Source organism: Megascapheus bottae, chromosome 26, assembly GCF_031878675.1.
Source record: "Megascapheus bottae isolate mThoBot1 chromosome 26, mThoBot2.hap1, whole genome shotgun sequence".
NCBI classification, from domain to species: domain Eukaryota; kingdom Metazoa; phylum Chordata; class Mammalia; order Rodentia; family Geomyidae; genus Megascapheus; species Megascapheus bottae.
This window is the reverse complement of record NC_143534.1, coordinates 2,225,967-2,240,009: the sequence shown is the minus strand read 5'-3', so window position 1 is coordinate 2,240,009 and position 14,043 is coordinate 2,225,967. Positions and strand designations below refer to the sequence as shown.

At 52.2% G+C, this 14,043-nt stretch overlaps 1 protein-coding gene across 1 annotated transcript in view; it reads right to left on the bottom strand.

The window, feature by feature from the left end:
- Window positions 1-4,497: 4,497 nt before the first annotated feature.
- Window positions 4,498-14,043, bottom strand: part of Mtr (5-methyltetrahydrofolate-homocysteine methyltransferase) — a 38,463-nt gene continuing 28,917 nt past the window's right edge. The window contains exons 25-33 of the mRNA XM_090318783.1: window positions 13,655-13,736; window positions 12,064-12,162; window positions 10,560-10,635; window positions 9,963-10,118; window positions 8,840-9,036; window positions 6,464-6,664; window positions 6,190-6,382; window positions 5,296-5,408; window positions 4,498-4,754 (exon numbers count right to left, since the gene is read on the bottom strand). Coding sequence (XP_090174909.1) covers window positions 4,668-4,754; window positions 5,296-5,408; window positions 6,190-6,382; window positions 6,464-6,664; window positions 8,840-9,036; window positions 9,963-10,118; window positions 10,560-10,635; window positions 12,064-12,162; window positions 13,655-13,736 — 1,204 coding nt within the window. The 3' untranslated portion in view covers window positions 4,498-4,667. The remainder of the gene's footprint in view (window positions 4,755-5,295; window positions 5,409-6,189; window positions 6,383-6,463; window positions 6,665-8,839; window positions 9,037-9,962; window positions 10,119-10,559; window positions 10,636-12,063; window positions 12,163-13,654; window positions 13,737-14,043) is intronic.

The following is a 14,043-nucleotide window of genomic DNA, read 5'->3' as shown; positions in this document are numbered from 1 at the left end:
AGTTTCCAGTGCCTTTTCCAATTTATCCAAAGTGTTTCTGATTTAATTCAGATTTAAATAACAGGATACTAAAGAATATTGGTTTGCGAGTTGCCTTTCATCCTTCCTAGATTTCTAACGACTTTCTCCCATGGCAAAAAGCAGATGTAATAAGAACAGTTTGAGTTGCTAATCGAAGGCTGGCGATATAGCTTTAGTGCTAGAGCTTGCTTGGTATACACAAGGTGTTGTGTTCAATCCTCAGTACCACACATGCACATAAATAAAATTTGTAACTTAAATTTACAAAAGGCAAATTTAATTCCTACAGTTCAATATTCTCCCTGGAGGTAAATTCTGCATAAAATACCATGCAGAGAGCTTGATGAATATGGAACCCACAGAATCTTCACTCCAGTAAGGGTACAGAAAAATACTCCATCACCCTAGAAATTGTTCTGTGTCTATTCCAGCCACTCCCAGCCCCCTCCACCCTCTACTCTGACTTCTTTTACCATGGACAAGTACAGACTGCCCTTGAATTCACATGAATAGAATCATATAAGCCCTACTTATAAATGCTTTCATAGCTTTGGCTTAACAGAATGAGTTGGTTTTTTGTCATTATTTATGCTGCTGAGTCTATGAGCACTTTGTTCCTTTTATTGAAGAATAATATTCCACAATCATTTGTGTGTGTATTTTATTCCTGCCAGTTGCAAGTGGTTTCATTTTGCCTTCCCTTGTAGAAAGGATGCTGGGTGTGAGGTCTACCTTTACCACAAGGCTTTAGTGTAGAATTCACGCGTTAGCCATGGGCACACAATACTGCAGAGCAGACCTGGGTCGCTCACCAAGATGCCTGTGGAATATCGGCCACCGTCTTCCCCTCTGCTCCCGGGACCACCATTCTGCTCGCCGCCCCTGCGAGTTTCATGCCTTCAGATTCCTCATGCAAGCCTATCTTGGAGGTATTGTGGATTGGGTTCTAAACCACTGTGAAATATGACAATCAAGTGAATCCTAAGAATACTTTTGTTTCTGTTTTGTTTACACTAACGTAACTGCAATCGCTCTGTCTAAAAAAGTACATTAATAAGTATAAAGCACTACTTTTCTATGTGGCTATAGCTATTAGGATGGCTGCCATCAAGATATCAAGAAAGCAGAACTGCTGCTTAAGATACAGAAAACTGGGACTTTTGTGCACTGACGGTGCATAAAATGTAAATGATTCCGTGTCTCAATGCCTCAAAAACTTTCAAGACAGAATTTCCCTACATTCTTTTTAAGTAAAAATTTATTGGTGACATTCAAAACCAAACCTCTTTTCACTTGCTGAAACGCAGTAATTACTGTGCTTTCTAAAGTCAGATAGTCTCACTGATCTGATGTAAACATCTAAAATTAGCACTTGCTCCCCCTCCATGCCAGCAGCTTCAAGTGAGTCAGCTGTGCCCTGCATCGGCCCCCTGGGCTTCCAGGGCTGTGCTGACGCCCCTGTCACTGTCCTGTCACGACACGCCCCCTCCCCCAATGTCAGACAAGCCATCCTCTGCTTTCCAGCTTAAACAGTCAGACCTGGCTCTTCTGCTAATCTGGTGTTACAAGAAAGAACTTAATCTACTTTGCAGCTAAAGAACCAACTCTGTGCTTATCAAGCTTGGTAGCTAAACTGCAAGTCACATGGCAAAATGTACTTAATAGTGAAGTGAAATTGAATTTTAACAAAGCTTGGATGACTCACAAAGTACTGCAAGAATACTGCGATACCTAGGATTCGCATTAACACACAGCCACCCTTGTTCCCTGATGAATGGCCCAGGTTTGTTTTCCTTGCACAGGGTGGGTCCTCTATGATCTTGCACCATGCGCCGTGATGTGGTTTGAGTGTCACATCACAGGCAGTGAGCCCCAGGCCTCTCTGGCTGTAAGGGTCTTGTCTGTGGGTCTTGTCCACAGGGTCCTTCTCTGGAGGAGAAATCAGATGGCTAGGAAAAGAAGTTTCCTGCTAGACCAGCCATTAAGACCTCTTGCAGATAACCATCCCTTTCTACAGAGTGGCATTAATTAAAAAAATAGCCAAGAATTTTGACACCATGATGTCCCCTGCAACCTTTCACTGTCTTCATGTTTGTTCATCTCTACAGATTTTTTTTTTTTTTTGCCAGTCCTGGGCTTGAGCTCAGGGCCTGAGCACTGTCCTTGGACTTTCTCAAGGCTAGAGTTGTACCACTTGAGCCTCAGCACCACTTCCGGCTTTTTTCTATGTATGTGGTACCAAGGAATCGAACCTGGGTCTTCATGCATGCTAGGCAACCACTTTAACCATAAGGTCAAACTCCCAGCCCCTACAGATTTTTTTTTTAAACAAGTGCTTGTTTTTATTTTTAGTAGTGCTGAGGATTTAATTGGGAGTCTTGGGTATATTAGCATACACACATACTACAAACAAGTGTGATACACATATGTAATATACACACTTACTTGTGTGTGTATATATTGATATATGTATCATACTTGTTTACCTAAAATTTCCCTTTATTAAAAAATGTATTTAATGTATACAAACATATTCAAAATAATCATAACAAACTCTGGATTATTTCATTTTGCCTTTATTTTTTGCAATATACTTGACACACTAAATACAGCATACGGAACTATTAAAAAGCAAAATACAGTATACAGAAAACACCATAACCCTTTACCCAAGGACTAGAATTTTCTCCCAACCTTCACTCACTCTCTCCAGCTCCTTTTCTTCTTTCCATGGGCAACCACCAAGATAAACTTTGGTTTGTCATTCAACTTTTTTCTTTCAACTGTTTTGAATCATATTCTTTAGTTTTTTTTGCTTTTATGCTCAAAATAAATAGTATCGCATATGTAGTCTCACTAAACTTGCATTTTCTAAATTCTCTCTCCTCCTCTTCCCTTCCCCCTTCTGGAGCTGAACCCAGAGCCTCACATTTTCTAGGCAAACACTCTGCCATTTGAGCCAGGCTTCCAGTTTTTGAGACAGTTTCTGGCTGACTTCTCCTTGGCTGGCCTCAAGCAATCCTTCTGCCTCTGCCTCTCACGTATGTGGGATTAGAGAAGCGAACCGCCACACCTGGCCGTGTCGCTCACCTTCTTGCAGGTAGGTGCAGCCGTAGCTCACTCACTTGCAACACAGGACGTACTTCAGACGAACGTGGATAGTACCCAAGCCGTCGCCCTGCAGACAGGCGTTTCACTTTCCCAGTCGTTGGCCATCACAAGGCACTTCACTGGGCACACCCCGCATACCCTGCACGCCCTGCACATCCCAACGCGTGAGGCTTGGCTACACAATGGCTGGGAGAGCGGCACATCCTGCAGTCTGAGGTGATGCATGCCTGGGAGGTGTGGCCGCGCTAAAGCAGGGGGCAGCGGACCCCCTTGTGTGGGGCTCAAATCTAATGGGTGTAAGGCAGAACCCCACTGTGCCTTCCTCAGTGCCAGGCAACACCAGTTTACCAGCCCTGGGTGAAATGTCTTCTCTTTTCTTCTAAGAACAAAGCAGACTTTCAATGAATTCTGATTACCACCCCTTGACAGTTCCATGGCTGAAAATGTCTTCTCCAGTTGGCACATCTTCTCATTTAAATTGTTCATTTGCTTCACATATGTCCTTTCATTTTGATAGAGCTGGTGCAGCCATCCTTTATGATTAGTGCTTTGGGTCTCACAACACCCTCTCCCGCCCTGTCGTTTCCCCTGAGAATGTTTGCAGTCGCTGCAGATGCAGAGGAGTGGCTTAAGTGTGGCCTGAGGTCGACTTCGTTTCCCAGTGGCTAAGCACTGTGCTGGCGTTATTCACGGGTCTTCCTGTCCTTCCACCCCCGTCTGCCTCAAACATCAACACGGGCATTCACAGGTCTCTTAGGCTGTTCTGTTCCACTGTATTCCACTGTATGTCACTATCTCTTCAGAGCCCACAGTCCTAGCCACTCCCCAGACAGACCCACACAACAGGCCCCTGCACAGTCTTCCAAAGCAAGGCCGGAGCCGGGCTGCCACAGAAAAGGAAGTGACCAGCAGGGGCGCACAGGCATGCACACACACGCATGTACGTGTGCACACACATGTACGCGAGTACATATGCACACACACAGGCACACACAGGCGCACACATAGCTTGAAGAACATGACTACTTGGTTTGCCACACCAGGGAACCAAACGAGAGATTTCTGACAGGCTAGTGGTGAGATCCTGCTTTTTGCCCAGAGAATTTCTGCAACTGTGTACCCTGGCCTTGGAAAATGAGGTTTCCAGAAACAGAGAGAGGGAGAGAGAGGCTCCCTGTCGGAGTGTACTATTGGAACCATTAGGGTTAGAAGGCCCAGTTCTCACAGTGAGTGGCACTCTGCCACATTTCTGTACCTTTCTCTGATGGATGGAGTTTCAGCTTTTTTTGGGGGGGGGGCGGGGAGGGATGCCCATCTAGATCCAAGGCTGAAAGGGAACAAAGCTAAAACTAGTCAGCCTGCTCTGAAACACACATCTGTCTCCAGGGAGCCTTGCAGTCATTCTAGCTCCAGCAGGGCCCTGCAGCCTCCAGAAGCAGCAGAGGCAGGGAGAGGCCCTGCTCTTAGCTGTCTTTCTAAGGCACTGTGGCTCAGACCTCCTTGAGCTCAGCAAGTATAAAGAAGGTAAAAAGACGTTAGTCTGTGTCATATCCCAAGATGGGAGCCAGCCACCTCTCCACCTCCTCCTCAGGCATGTTCTTCCTCAGAGCATAATCTGCGGTCTGCAAGAGATAGAGTATTGCTAAGTCCTTGCCAAGTGCTAAGTCCTTCTCCACGGAAGCTGCCACGAAGCTGCCACAGCTACAAAGGAACATGAAGTACCTCATGTTTCTTGTCTTAATAGCCTTCCACTGAGTTCAGTGGAGGTGAGCATTTTCTCTCTACCCCCATCTCATCTCTGGGCTGAAAACAACTTGCAGTAAATATGTGCTGTGTGTGCACATGGGTACTGGAGGGCCAGAGCAGTGGAGAAATAACATGAGGACAGTAACTGGAGCCCATTTCCTCCTGCTCACCCTTCACTTGATTTCCATTTGAAAATCAAAATGGGGGCTAGGAGCGTGGCCAAGTGGTAGAGTGCTTGCCTAGCATGCATGAAGACCGAGGCTTTATTCCTCAGTACCACATACACACAAACCAGAAGTGGTGCTGTGGCTCAAGTGGTAGAGCGCTAGCCTTGAGGAAGGCCCAAGGACAGTGCCCAGGCCCTGAGTTCAAGCCGGTTTCCATTTAAAATAAGGCAGGCGTCCGCCACAGACTTACCTGGTCCTTGGAAATCTTCCCCACGGCGAAGTATCTGGACTTGGGGTTGGAGAAGTAGAGGCCAGACACAGCTGCGGCGGGGGACATCGCCAAGGACTCCGTCAACTTAATGCCTACAGGGAGCACAGGCAGCACTCAGTCATCTGCGCCTGTGGAACCAGGGGGGCCGAGCAAGCGCTGCCAGGGACCCAGAGGCGGGACATCGGGATTTCACCAGCAGACAGGTCCAGAAGGGCCCATCTATCCTCTCCTTCCTGCACAGCTGAGGTCAGAGGCCCGTGGTGTCCCGGAGACTAGGCCGGCGGAGAAGAGCCAACGGCAGCCTCTCCACAGTGAAGTGAGAGCTGACCGCCAGCTGCTGCCACAGGCCCGCTTGACAGCACCGCACAGCACGTGTTATGCACGAGCCAACTCCACTACGGGAGACGTATGGCACAGGGACTCCTGACTCCCGCCCAGCCAGCCTCGGCTGACCTGGCTTCCACACGGCTCCCATTCCCCTCCTCGGCTAGCTTCCTTCCATGCTGTCACCAGCTGACCGCAGGCTTTGGCTCACTGCACTTAGCCTGAGTCATCTCCACAGCACGCATCATGCCTAGAATGCCCGTCAGAACCTGATCCCCTAGGCCCGGACCCGCGTGCGGAGGCTGGGCAAGGCTGGGCGACCAGGCCTCCGTCCTGGAGGATAGGTGCCAGTGCCAGCTCTTCCTGTCCTCCTAGGAGTCGGCATGAGATAGCGTGAGAACTATGACTGCAGAGAAGCACAAGCACGAGCAACGGAGCAGAGCACACAGCAGCAAGCCGGCTGTGAGGCCGAGCGGAGAGCACGCACACACGCACACACGCACACACGCACGCACGCACGCACGCACACACACGCACGCTCACACGCACCTGTGGCCTGCTCGATCCTGGCCAGGCGCCACATGGTGAGCTTCTCCGTGTGGTCGGGCTGGCTGGGATAGCCGGGGGCTGGGCGGATGCCCTGGTACCGGAGCCTGCGCAGGTCCTCGGTGCCCAGCTGCTCATCACTGCTGTAGGCCCACAGCTCACGGCGCACACGCTCATGCAGCTCCTCGGCGAAGGCCTGCACCCCGAGCAGAGGCAGGCTCAGGCGAGGCGGGACCCCGCGGATGCCCTGCCAGGGACGGGCTCGCCCGTGTCCTACCTCGGCCAGCCGGTCCCCCAGCGCCTTGACCATGATGCTGCAGTAGTCGTCGCCCTGGTCCTCGTGGGCCTTGCTCAGCTCCTCCACCCCGAAGCAGGCGACGGCGAACAGGCCCAGGTAGTCCTGGACGCCCGAGTGCAGGGGTGCGACGAAGTCCGAGAGGCAGAGGTGCGGGTCTGTGCCAGTGGAGTCCTTCTCGGCCTGGAAACCAAGCAGCAGGCGGAGCTGTGAGCGTGCACCGGGTGCCATCACGGAGGGAAGCCTCGGCTCGGGGCGGCCGCCTGCTGTCCACGGCCTCAGCCCTCGGCCAAGTGGCTGACCGTAAACCCTCCTGACAAGCAGACCCCAGTGGTGGGAGTGCCCGGAAGCAGGTGCTGGCCCTGGGTGGCTCTGGGTGCCGAGCTCCCTCTGCGGGACAGGCGCCCCACTGTGCTGCACACGCTCTCCCTGTTAGAGGGAAGCACCTAGCCCTCAGCATTTTGGACTTCCCAACCCCCAGGATTTCTTTCTAAGTGACTCAGTCTCCAATATTGTTGAAACAACAGAAGATGGACTAAGATGAAATGAAGTTGAACCCAGGGCCTGGGAACTGTCCCTGAGCTCTTTTATTCAGTGCTCTACCACTCTGAGCCACAGTTTTCTAAGTGTTAACTGGAAATAAAAATCTCATAGACTTTCCTGCCCAAGCTGGCTTCAAACCTCAATCCTCAGATCTCAGCTTCCTGAGTAGCTAAGATGGCACAAGTGTGAGCCACCCGAGCACGAGGATCCCTGAAACTCGCAACAGCCCCGTGACATAAACCACCCCATCAGCACCATTCTAAAGGCAGGAATCTTAGCACTGTCTGAGCGGTGGGTCCCTTTGGTTCTGACGGCAACAGGGCAGAGCAGGCCTTCATCTGGACTCCTCAGTCAGTTGAGGAGTGGCTGCCCACTCCTGACAGCCTGACCTGGGCAGAGGAGTGCAGAGCTGCTGTGGCAGGATGTCTGATGAAGTCACACAGATGTCCTACAGAACTCAGTGGTGCCCGGTGCCCTGCAGCCAGGGCAGGTGGTTCAGAAGGGATGGCAAGCAGAACAGAAGGCCCTGAGCCCGTGACTGTCAGTATACTGCGGAGAACACCTCAGTAGAAACACTGATCAAGGCCAGAAATGGACAGGGTGTGTGAGGCTGTTTCCCTTTCCAGGCGCTATGTGAGGATAGATGCTGCAGGCACCCTACACAGCACAGCCACCACACAGGAGAGAGCAGAGGACACAGAGGACGGCTCGGGGGTAAAAGACTGGACTAGACAGAAGCAACGTGACCCTGGCCAGATCTGTCACAGCGGAGTCTCTGATTTCCCAGTGAGGAAGGGCCAGAGCTTAACATTAAAAAGCCCTGCTCCGTGCCCTGGGCTTTCCCAGCCTGCGCCTCAGTGCACGTTGTAAGAGCACAGGGATCCTCGCTAATTTTTTACGGCATTGCTAAAAGCCCCCATCAAATAACCAGTTGGAGTCAAATGCTTCATGAGTGGCCCATGCCTGCAATCCTAGCTCCTCCGGAGGCTGAGATCTGAGGATCAAAGCTTGCAGCCAGTCCGAGAAACAAAGTCTGTGAGGCTCTTATCTCCAATTAACCATCAGCAAACCTAAGTAAACCTGTGGCTCAAAGTGGTACAGCACCAGCCTTCAGCAAAACAGCTCATGAGTTCAAGCCCATAACTGACTAAATAAAGAAAGAAAGAAATAACCAGTCAGATGTTCTGGTCAAAAAAACAAACTCACTGTGAATAATGTCACACACAGCTGTGATCAAAGGCAACACAATCACTTTTAAATGACTAAAAATGGTGGTAAAGCTAAAGAGTAATTTACTACAAATGAATCAGGACAAGTACCAGAGCAGCTATCGGCGTAAGACGCCTGTCTGCATCCCACGGGGCAGGGGAGTCGGGGAGTGGGAGGCAGTGCTTAGGAGCCCTTCCGGCACACCAAAGGGGGCCTAGAGAAAAGAACCAACAGCCAGCGGGTGCATCCTGGGGCTTAGCACCCTGCCTTCTGTTCAGATGGAAACACAAGCTACTGCCCACACAGCGCCCCCGCAGCTGGCACCCAAGGACGCTGCACGAATGCATGCTTGCCTGTCTTCCCTATGACAAACGGAGGCCCCGTCCACAGGGCAAGCCAGTGCCTCAGTGGAGGCGCCTGGGGCAGCGGCGGGCCCCCACACGCTTCTCACTCCCCTCTCCATTTCCTCCCCAGTGCCCAGGTCTGGCCCTGTGGCTTGCCAGTGCGATGAGGTAGAAGAGACTCCACCACTTACAGAGAGCCAGGCCTCTTTTTTAATCCTCACAGACATCACATTAAGCTCAGTGCCCGCAACCCTGCACGCACCTGCTGCCTCAGCCCATAGAAGGTGGCTATGGGCGCCGAGGCCTGGGGCTCCGCCCCCTCTGCGTACAGGTGGATGTCGTCCTGGATACTCTGTGCTGGCCAGAAGCCAACCAATCCCCTGGCCTGGAGTTTCTTCTCACTAATCAAGACATCCAGCATAGCCCGGGCATCGCTGTACACCTTTCTGGCCTCTTCACCTATAGGGAAAATAAGAAATCTGCTGAGAGTGCAAAGAAAGGGTCTTTATAAAACCCCTGCCCCTCCTCAGTCTTTGTCTCAGCCTCTGTCCTGGGCTTAGTGTCAGGGAAAAAGAGTCAGGGGCTACGGGCTCCTGGGAACCCCAACAGCCACTTCAAAGCTCATGTCAGCCATCTCCCGCACACTTGCACGCAGCCCGGGAGCACAGCGGCCTCTGCGGGTGGCACGGGGCGGGCAGGGAAGGGTGGGCAGGGAAGGGCGGCCCCTGGTTGTCCTATGAGGATGCAGCATCACTTCTGCCACATGGGCACTAAGCTCCAGTCACCTCCTTGGTTTCCACATCTGACCCACTGAGAGCCTGACTGTTCACCAATGGAGACACGGGAGGGAGGAGCCCTTGACCACCTGGGAGCACTGGGTGGGCTCTTCTCCAGTGCACCCCCAGACTTCTAGGGGTGAACCCTCCACCTGCCGTGTTCTGGCCATCTGAATGACTTCACTGTGAGTCTGTCTCTGGGGTGGGGTCAGGGATGAGCTGGATGTGAGAATGACTCACGTGTGTGCTCTGAGTGTAACAGATCATCTATCCCAGCCCAGCCTCAGGATCCCCCAGGATCTCCAAAGGCAGCTCACCACCACTCCTCGGGGAAGCCTGAGTGCCCCCACTCGCGCCTGCAGCCACCCCGGGGACAGGCAAGAATTTCCCTACCTCAGTTTGTGCCTAGTGTCCACCACAGAGCCCAGCATGGAACCAACACCAATACACACAGAGTCAAAGAATCAACGGACAAAGCGCTGGTTAGTGGCTTGATAAGGACCAGCCCAGTGTAAAAGCCATCTGGAAGCTGGCAGTGACCAGGAGGGCCAGCTCTGTCCACGTGACCTGAACACCGGTCATCCCAGCAGGCCCGCCACACGGACGTACCTACTGTCTTGTCCTGAAATATCTTGGGGAAGCCTCGGTTGGGGTACCTGCCCCGCAGCTGCCACACGTCAAAGAAAGGCTTCCAGTCGATGTAGTCCACCAGCTTCTGCAGGTCATAGTCCTTGAAGACACGGGTGCCCAGGAAGGCGGGCTTCACTGGGGAGACAACGGCAGCCATCAGCATGGGCCTGGAGCACCGAGCCCCACCCCGGGCAAGGGTCACAGACGCCCGCAGGCCTTCGGTCAGCACCGCTATCTTATACAGGGAGCAAAGGAGTGATTCCACACTGCAGGTGGAACAAAACGTCTTTCACACCTCAATGGCACAGGAAAATGGCCAGCCGTAACCTCATCTCCCAATCACCACCTACTCGGCTCCTCCCCACTAAAATGGCGACAGTGGCCATGAGGAGGGCTTGGCAAGCTCTGGTGGGTGTGTCTCAGCAGTGCATGGCCCACAACAGGCCCTCCTGCAAAGAGCAGGGCTTGTCTATTCCCTCTCAGTTATTATACTGAGAGTTGCTTTCATGGTAGTCAGGTAACTGCAAACATCTCCTAGCACATAGTTGGTTGCTGTCTCCAGCAACAGCCACAGACCTGGATGAGGTTCAGACAGCCAATCAATGTGGAAGCCATTTTTTCTGGCTTGACTTAATGATAAGTATTTCCTCTCCTGTTGAGGGGGGGGGAGAAAGTCATTTAGTTTTCCTCCTCTAGAAAGCTATTACAGAAGCTCTGTAAATAATTACAATAAATGTTCTTCAATAAAAGTCCTTATCCTATAAAGCTTTCTCTCTTCATTCAATATGCCCTCCCACTGGTAGTAGCCCAGGAGATAGTGCCTGCTGGTAAGCAGGCACCAGCCCCAGTGTGCGGCCCTAACAGTAGACACAACACACATGCCCTGCTGTTCCCTGGCCTGCCACCCATCTCCCTGAGCTCCAGTGCGCAGAGCTAGAGAAAGGGGGGAAGCATCTGGGGCCCACAAGCATCTTATACAAGACCAGTTCCTCTTCAAGTCCCCAGTAATGCCCCAAATCACCCCCACAACAGCCCAGGAGGCAGGTAACTGTAAGGAAATACCCCACTGACTTCCAGAGCAAACTGGAAGGAAATACCCCGCTGACATCCAGAGCAAACTGGAAGGAAATACCCCGCTGACATCCACAGGAAGCTGGAAGGAAATACCCGCTGACATCCAGAGGAAGCTGGAAGGAAATACCCCGCTGACATCCACAGGAAGCTGGAAGGAAATACCCCGCTGACATCCACAGGAAGCTGGAAGGAAATACCCCGCTGACATCCAGAGGAAGCTGGAAGGAAATACCCCGCTGACATCCACAGGAAGCTGGAAGGAAATACCCGCTGACATCCACAGGAAGCTGGAAGGAAATACCCCGCTGACATCCACAGGAAGCTGGAAGGAAATACCCCGCTGACATCCAGAGGAAGCTGGAAGGAAATACCCGCTGACATCCACAGGAAGCTGGAAGGAAATACCCGCTGACATCCACAGGAAGCTGGAAGGAAATACCCGCTGACATCCACAGGAAGCTGGAAGGAAATACCCCGCTGACATCCACAGGAAGCTGGAAGGAAATACCCGCTGACATCCACAGGAAGCTGGAAGGAAATACCCGCTGACATCCAGAGGGTGATCATGGAGTCCCTGACTACAGCATCTGGAAGGTTTTTCCGCACAGCAGGCAGGTTAGGCCTTTGGGAAGAGAGGCTCACACCGTCCTGCTCGCAGGACAACATTCAGCTCTTCATCCTGTTTTGTTCATTCTCGTACCTCTGGTATCACAGTAGCCGAGACCTGTGGAAGCCCCTTGTGTTTAGAGGAATGCATTCTGTTTCATTATGCAGCTAGGCAGACCTGGAGCTCCTACCTTCCTGCCCCAGCCTTTGCAGCCCTGGGATACGCACAATCATGTCTATATTGAACTTCATTTTAATAGAACCCCAAAAAGTGTGCGCGATTTGAACTAGGAAACATGTTTCCTCTGAAACGACCACCTCAAAACAGCTACTGACGTCACACAATATGTGGATCACTTTATCTCCCAATCAATCAACCCTGCCTGGTTCTGTCACTTACCTTGAGAGATTCGTAATGATCCTGTCTGATATCTTCATATTCTTCCATGATTTCCTCAAAGTACTCATCCTTCAGATTCTCATCTAACAGCTGAGAACACTGAAACATACCAAGTTCAATCACCAACGGAAGATAAAATCATGCTGTAGCCAGGCACCAGTGGCTCACACCTGTAATCCTATCTACTCAGGAAGCTGACATATGAGGATCCTGGTTCAAAGCCAGCCTGGGGAACTCTTGTCTCCAATTACCTACAAAAAGCCCTAAGTGGAAATGTCATTCAAGTGGTAGAGCACAAAAGCTCAGGCAGGAACAGCACCCAGCCCGAGTTCAGCACCATACAAATCTATGCTGTACCAGGCCTCTCTGGTACACCTTCCGGCAGGAAGCCCACCCCCACATCTGCTCCCACTTCAACCACTCCTGCTAGGGGTCAACAACAGGTAAACTTGGGGCTTGGGGTTCAACAACAAAAGCCTGGGCTAAAAGCGTGAGGAGAACACCCTCGCCTGCCACACTCCTCCTGACTGATCTGTCATCGCCACCTGTGCTCCCCTGTGCACACCACGGCCTCTGCCGGACGTCAAATTGTGTATTCTCACTGTAAGAAGCTGATGACGAGGACACAGTGCTCCTGACCTCTATGAGTCCATCCCGCAAACTCCAAGGCCTAGAAGACTGGGAACCCTACCCGGTCCCTGCCCCACTGCACCCACCACTGTGTGCTCACACATCTACTGCCCTAGAGAGCTCGGACCACGTGAACCCCTGGGGATGCAGAGCCTGCCTTGGTGTAGGCACACACCCAGTGGAGGGGGTCTCCACCACCTACACGAATCCCCATGGTCAGCTGCGAGCTTTTACTACAACATGGAAGGAAACTGGGATGAGCTAGAGGATGTGATGTATCAAGCTGGTAGAGAACTAGCTATTATCAACACAAAACTCAGAAGAAAGAAGAAAAGAGACAGCTGCATTGATCACAGAGGGCACAGAGAGGAGGGCACAGAGAATGCTGTGGCACTATTTCAGCCCACATCACACCCCTGGACATCTCAGATCAGACTCCCTGCAGCTCTTCTCTCCAGGGAAGTGCAGAAGTTGGGCGGTACTGGCTTTCCAGAAGAGGCAGGATGGGGTGGGGAGAGTCTCCATGTCCCCAGATGCGGTGCCATACTTTCTCAGCACAAACAATAGAACGCTAACCAGCTAGGACGTCACCAGCCTCACTGTGGAGAAAAGCAGGAAGGACAAGCAGAATCTGCTACTGGCTGGGCGCATGGCCCATTGTGATGGGAAGGCTCTGCCTAAACCCTGCCCTGTTTAACCTCCGCAGGGGCCTAGGGCATGCGGCTGTGCTCATGAAGGGCAGATATCCGTCTGGGTAGCTGTCCAGGTGGAAGGTGTCGGGGTGACCCCTGCTGCTGCCCGGGAGGTGCGCGTGGTGGCACCCCAGAACCCTAGGGCTGCTGTTCCTCTTGTCAGTAGAATGGAGCAAGATAAGTAGATCCTGGTGACGCCTTGCTTTCGACGCAGGCAGGCTTTGTTCTGAGAGAAGAATCGGGAACCTCGGAACGAGGGCCACACTTACCACCACCACACTCTTGGACGCATCCAGCACGTGGACGACAGGAGCACTGTACCGGGGAGCTATCTTCACTGCCGTGTGTGTTCTGGGAAGAAAGGCCGGGAGGAGCGCGTCTCCACCAGCTCGTGCACAACCCCTCTTAGAACCAGGACCAATCCAGTGTTTCCACAGACTCCCATGTTCCTCCTTACACAACACTCAATTTCCCTTGAAAAGCAACGTTTTCCATCCCAGAGTGGTAAACGAGGTGCCATGACCTGAGTTCACCGTCTGGGTGAGCAGACCTTGTCTCGGGCCCTCTGCCCACAGGGGTGAGCTCCGTGCAGCTGGGCCCCTGAGGGAGGAAGGAGCCCGGGCACCCGCACTCTGCCACCTACAAGCCCTGCTGGGCT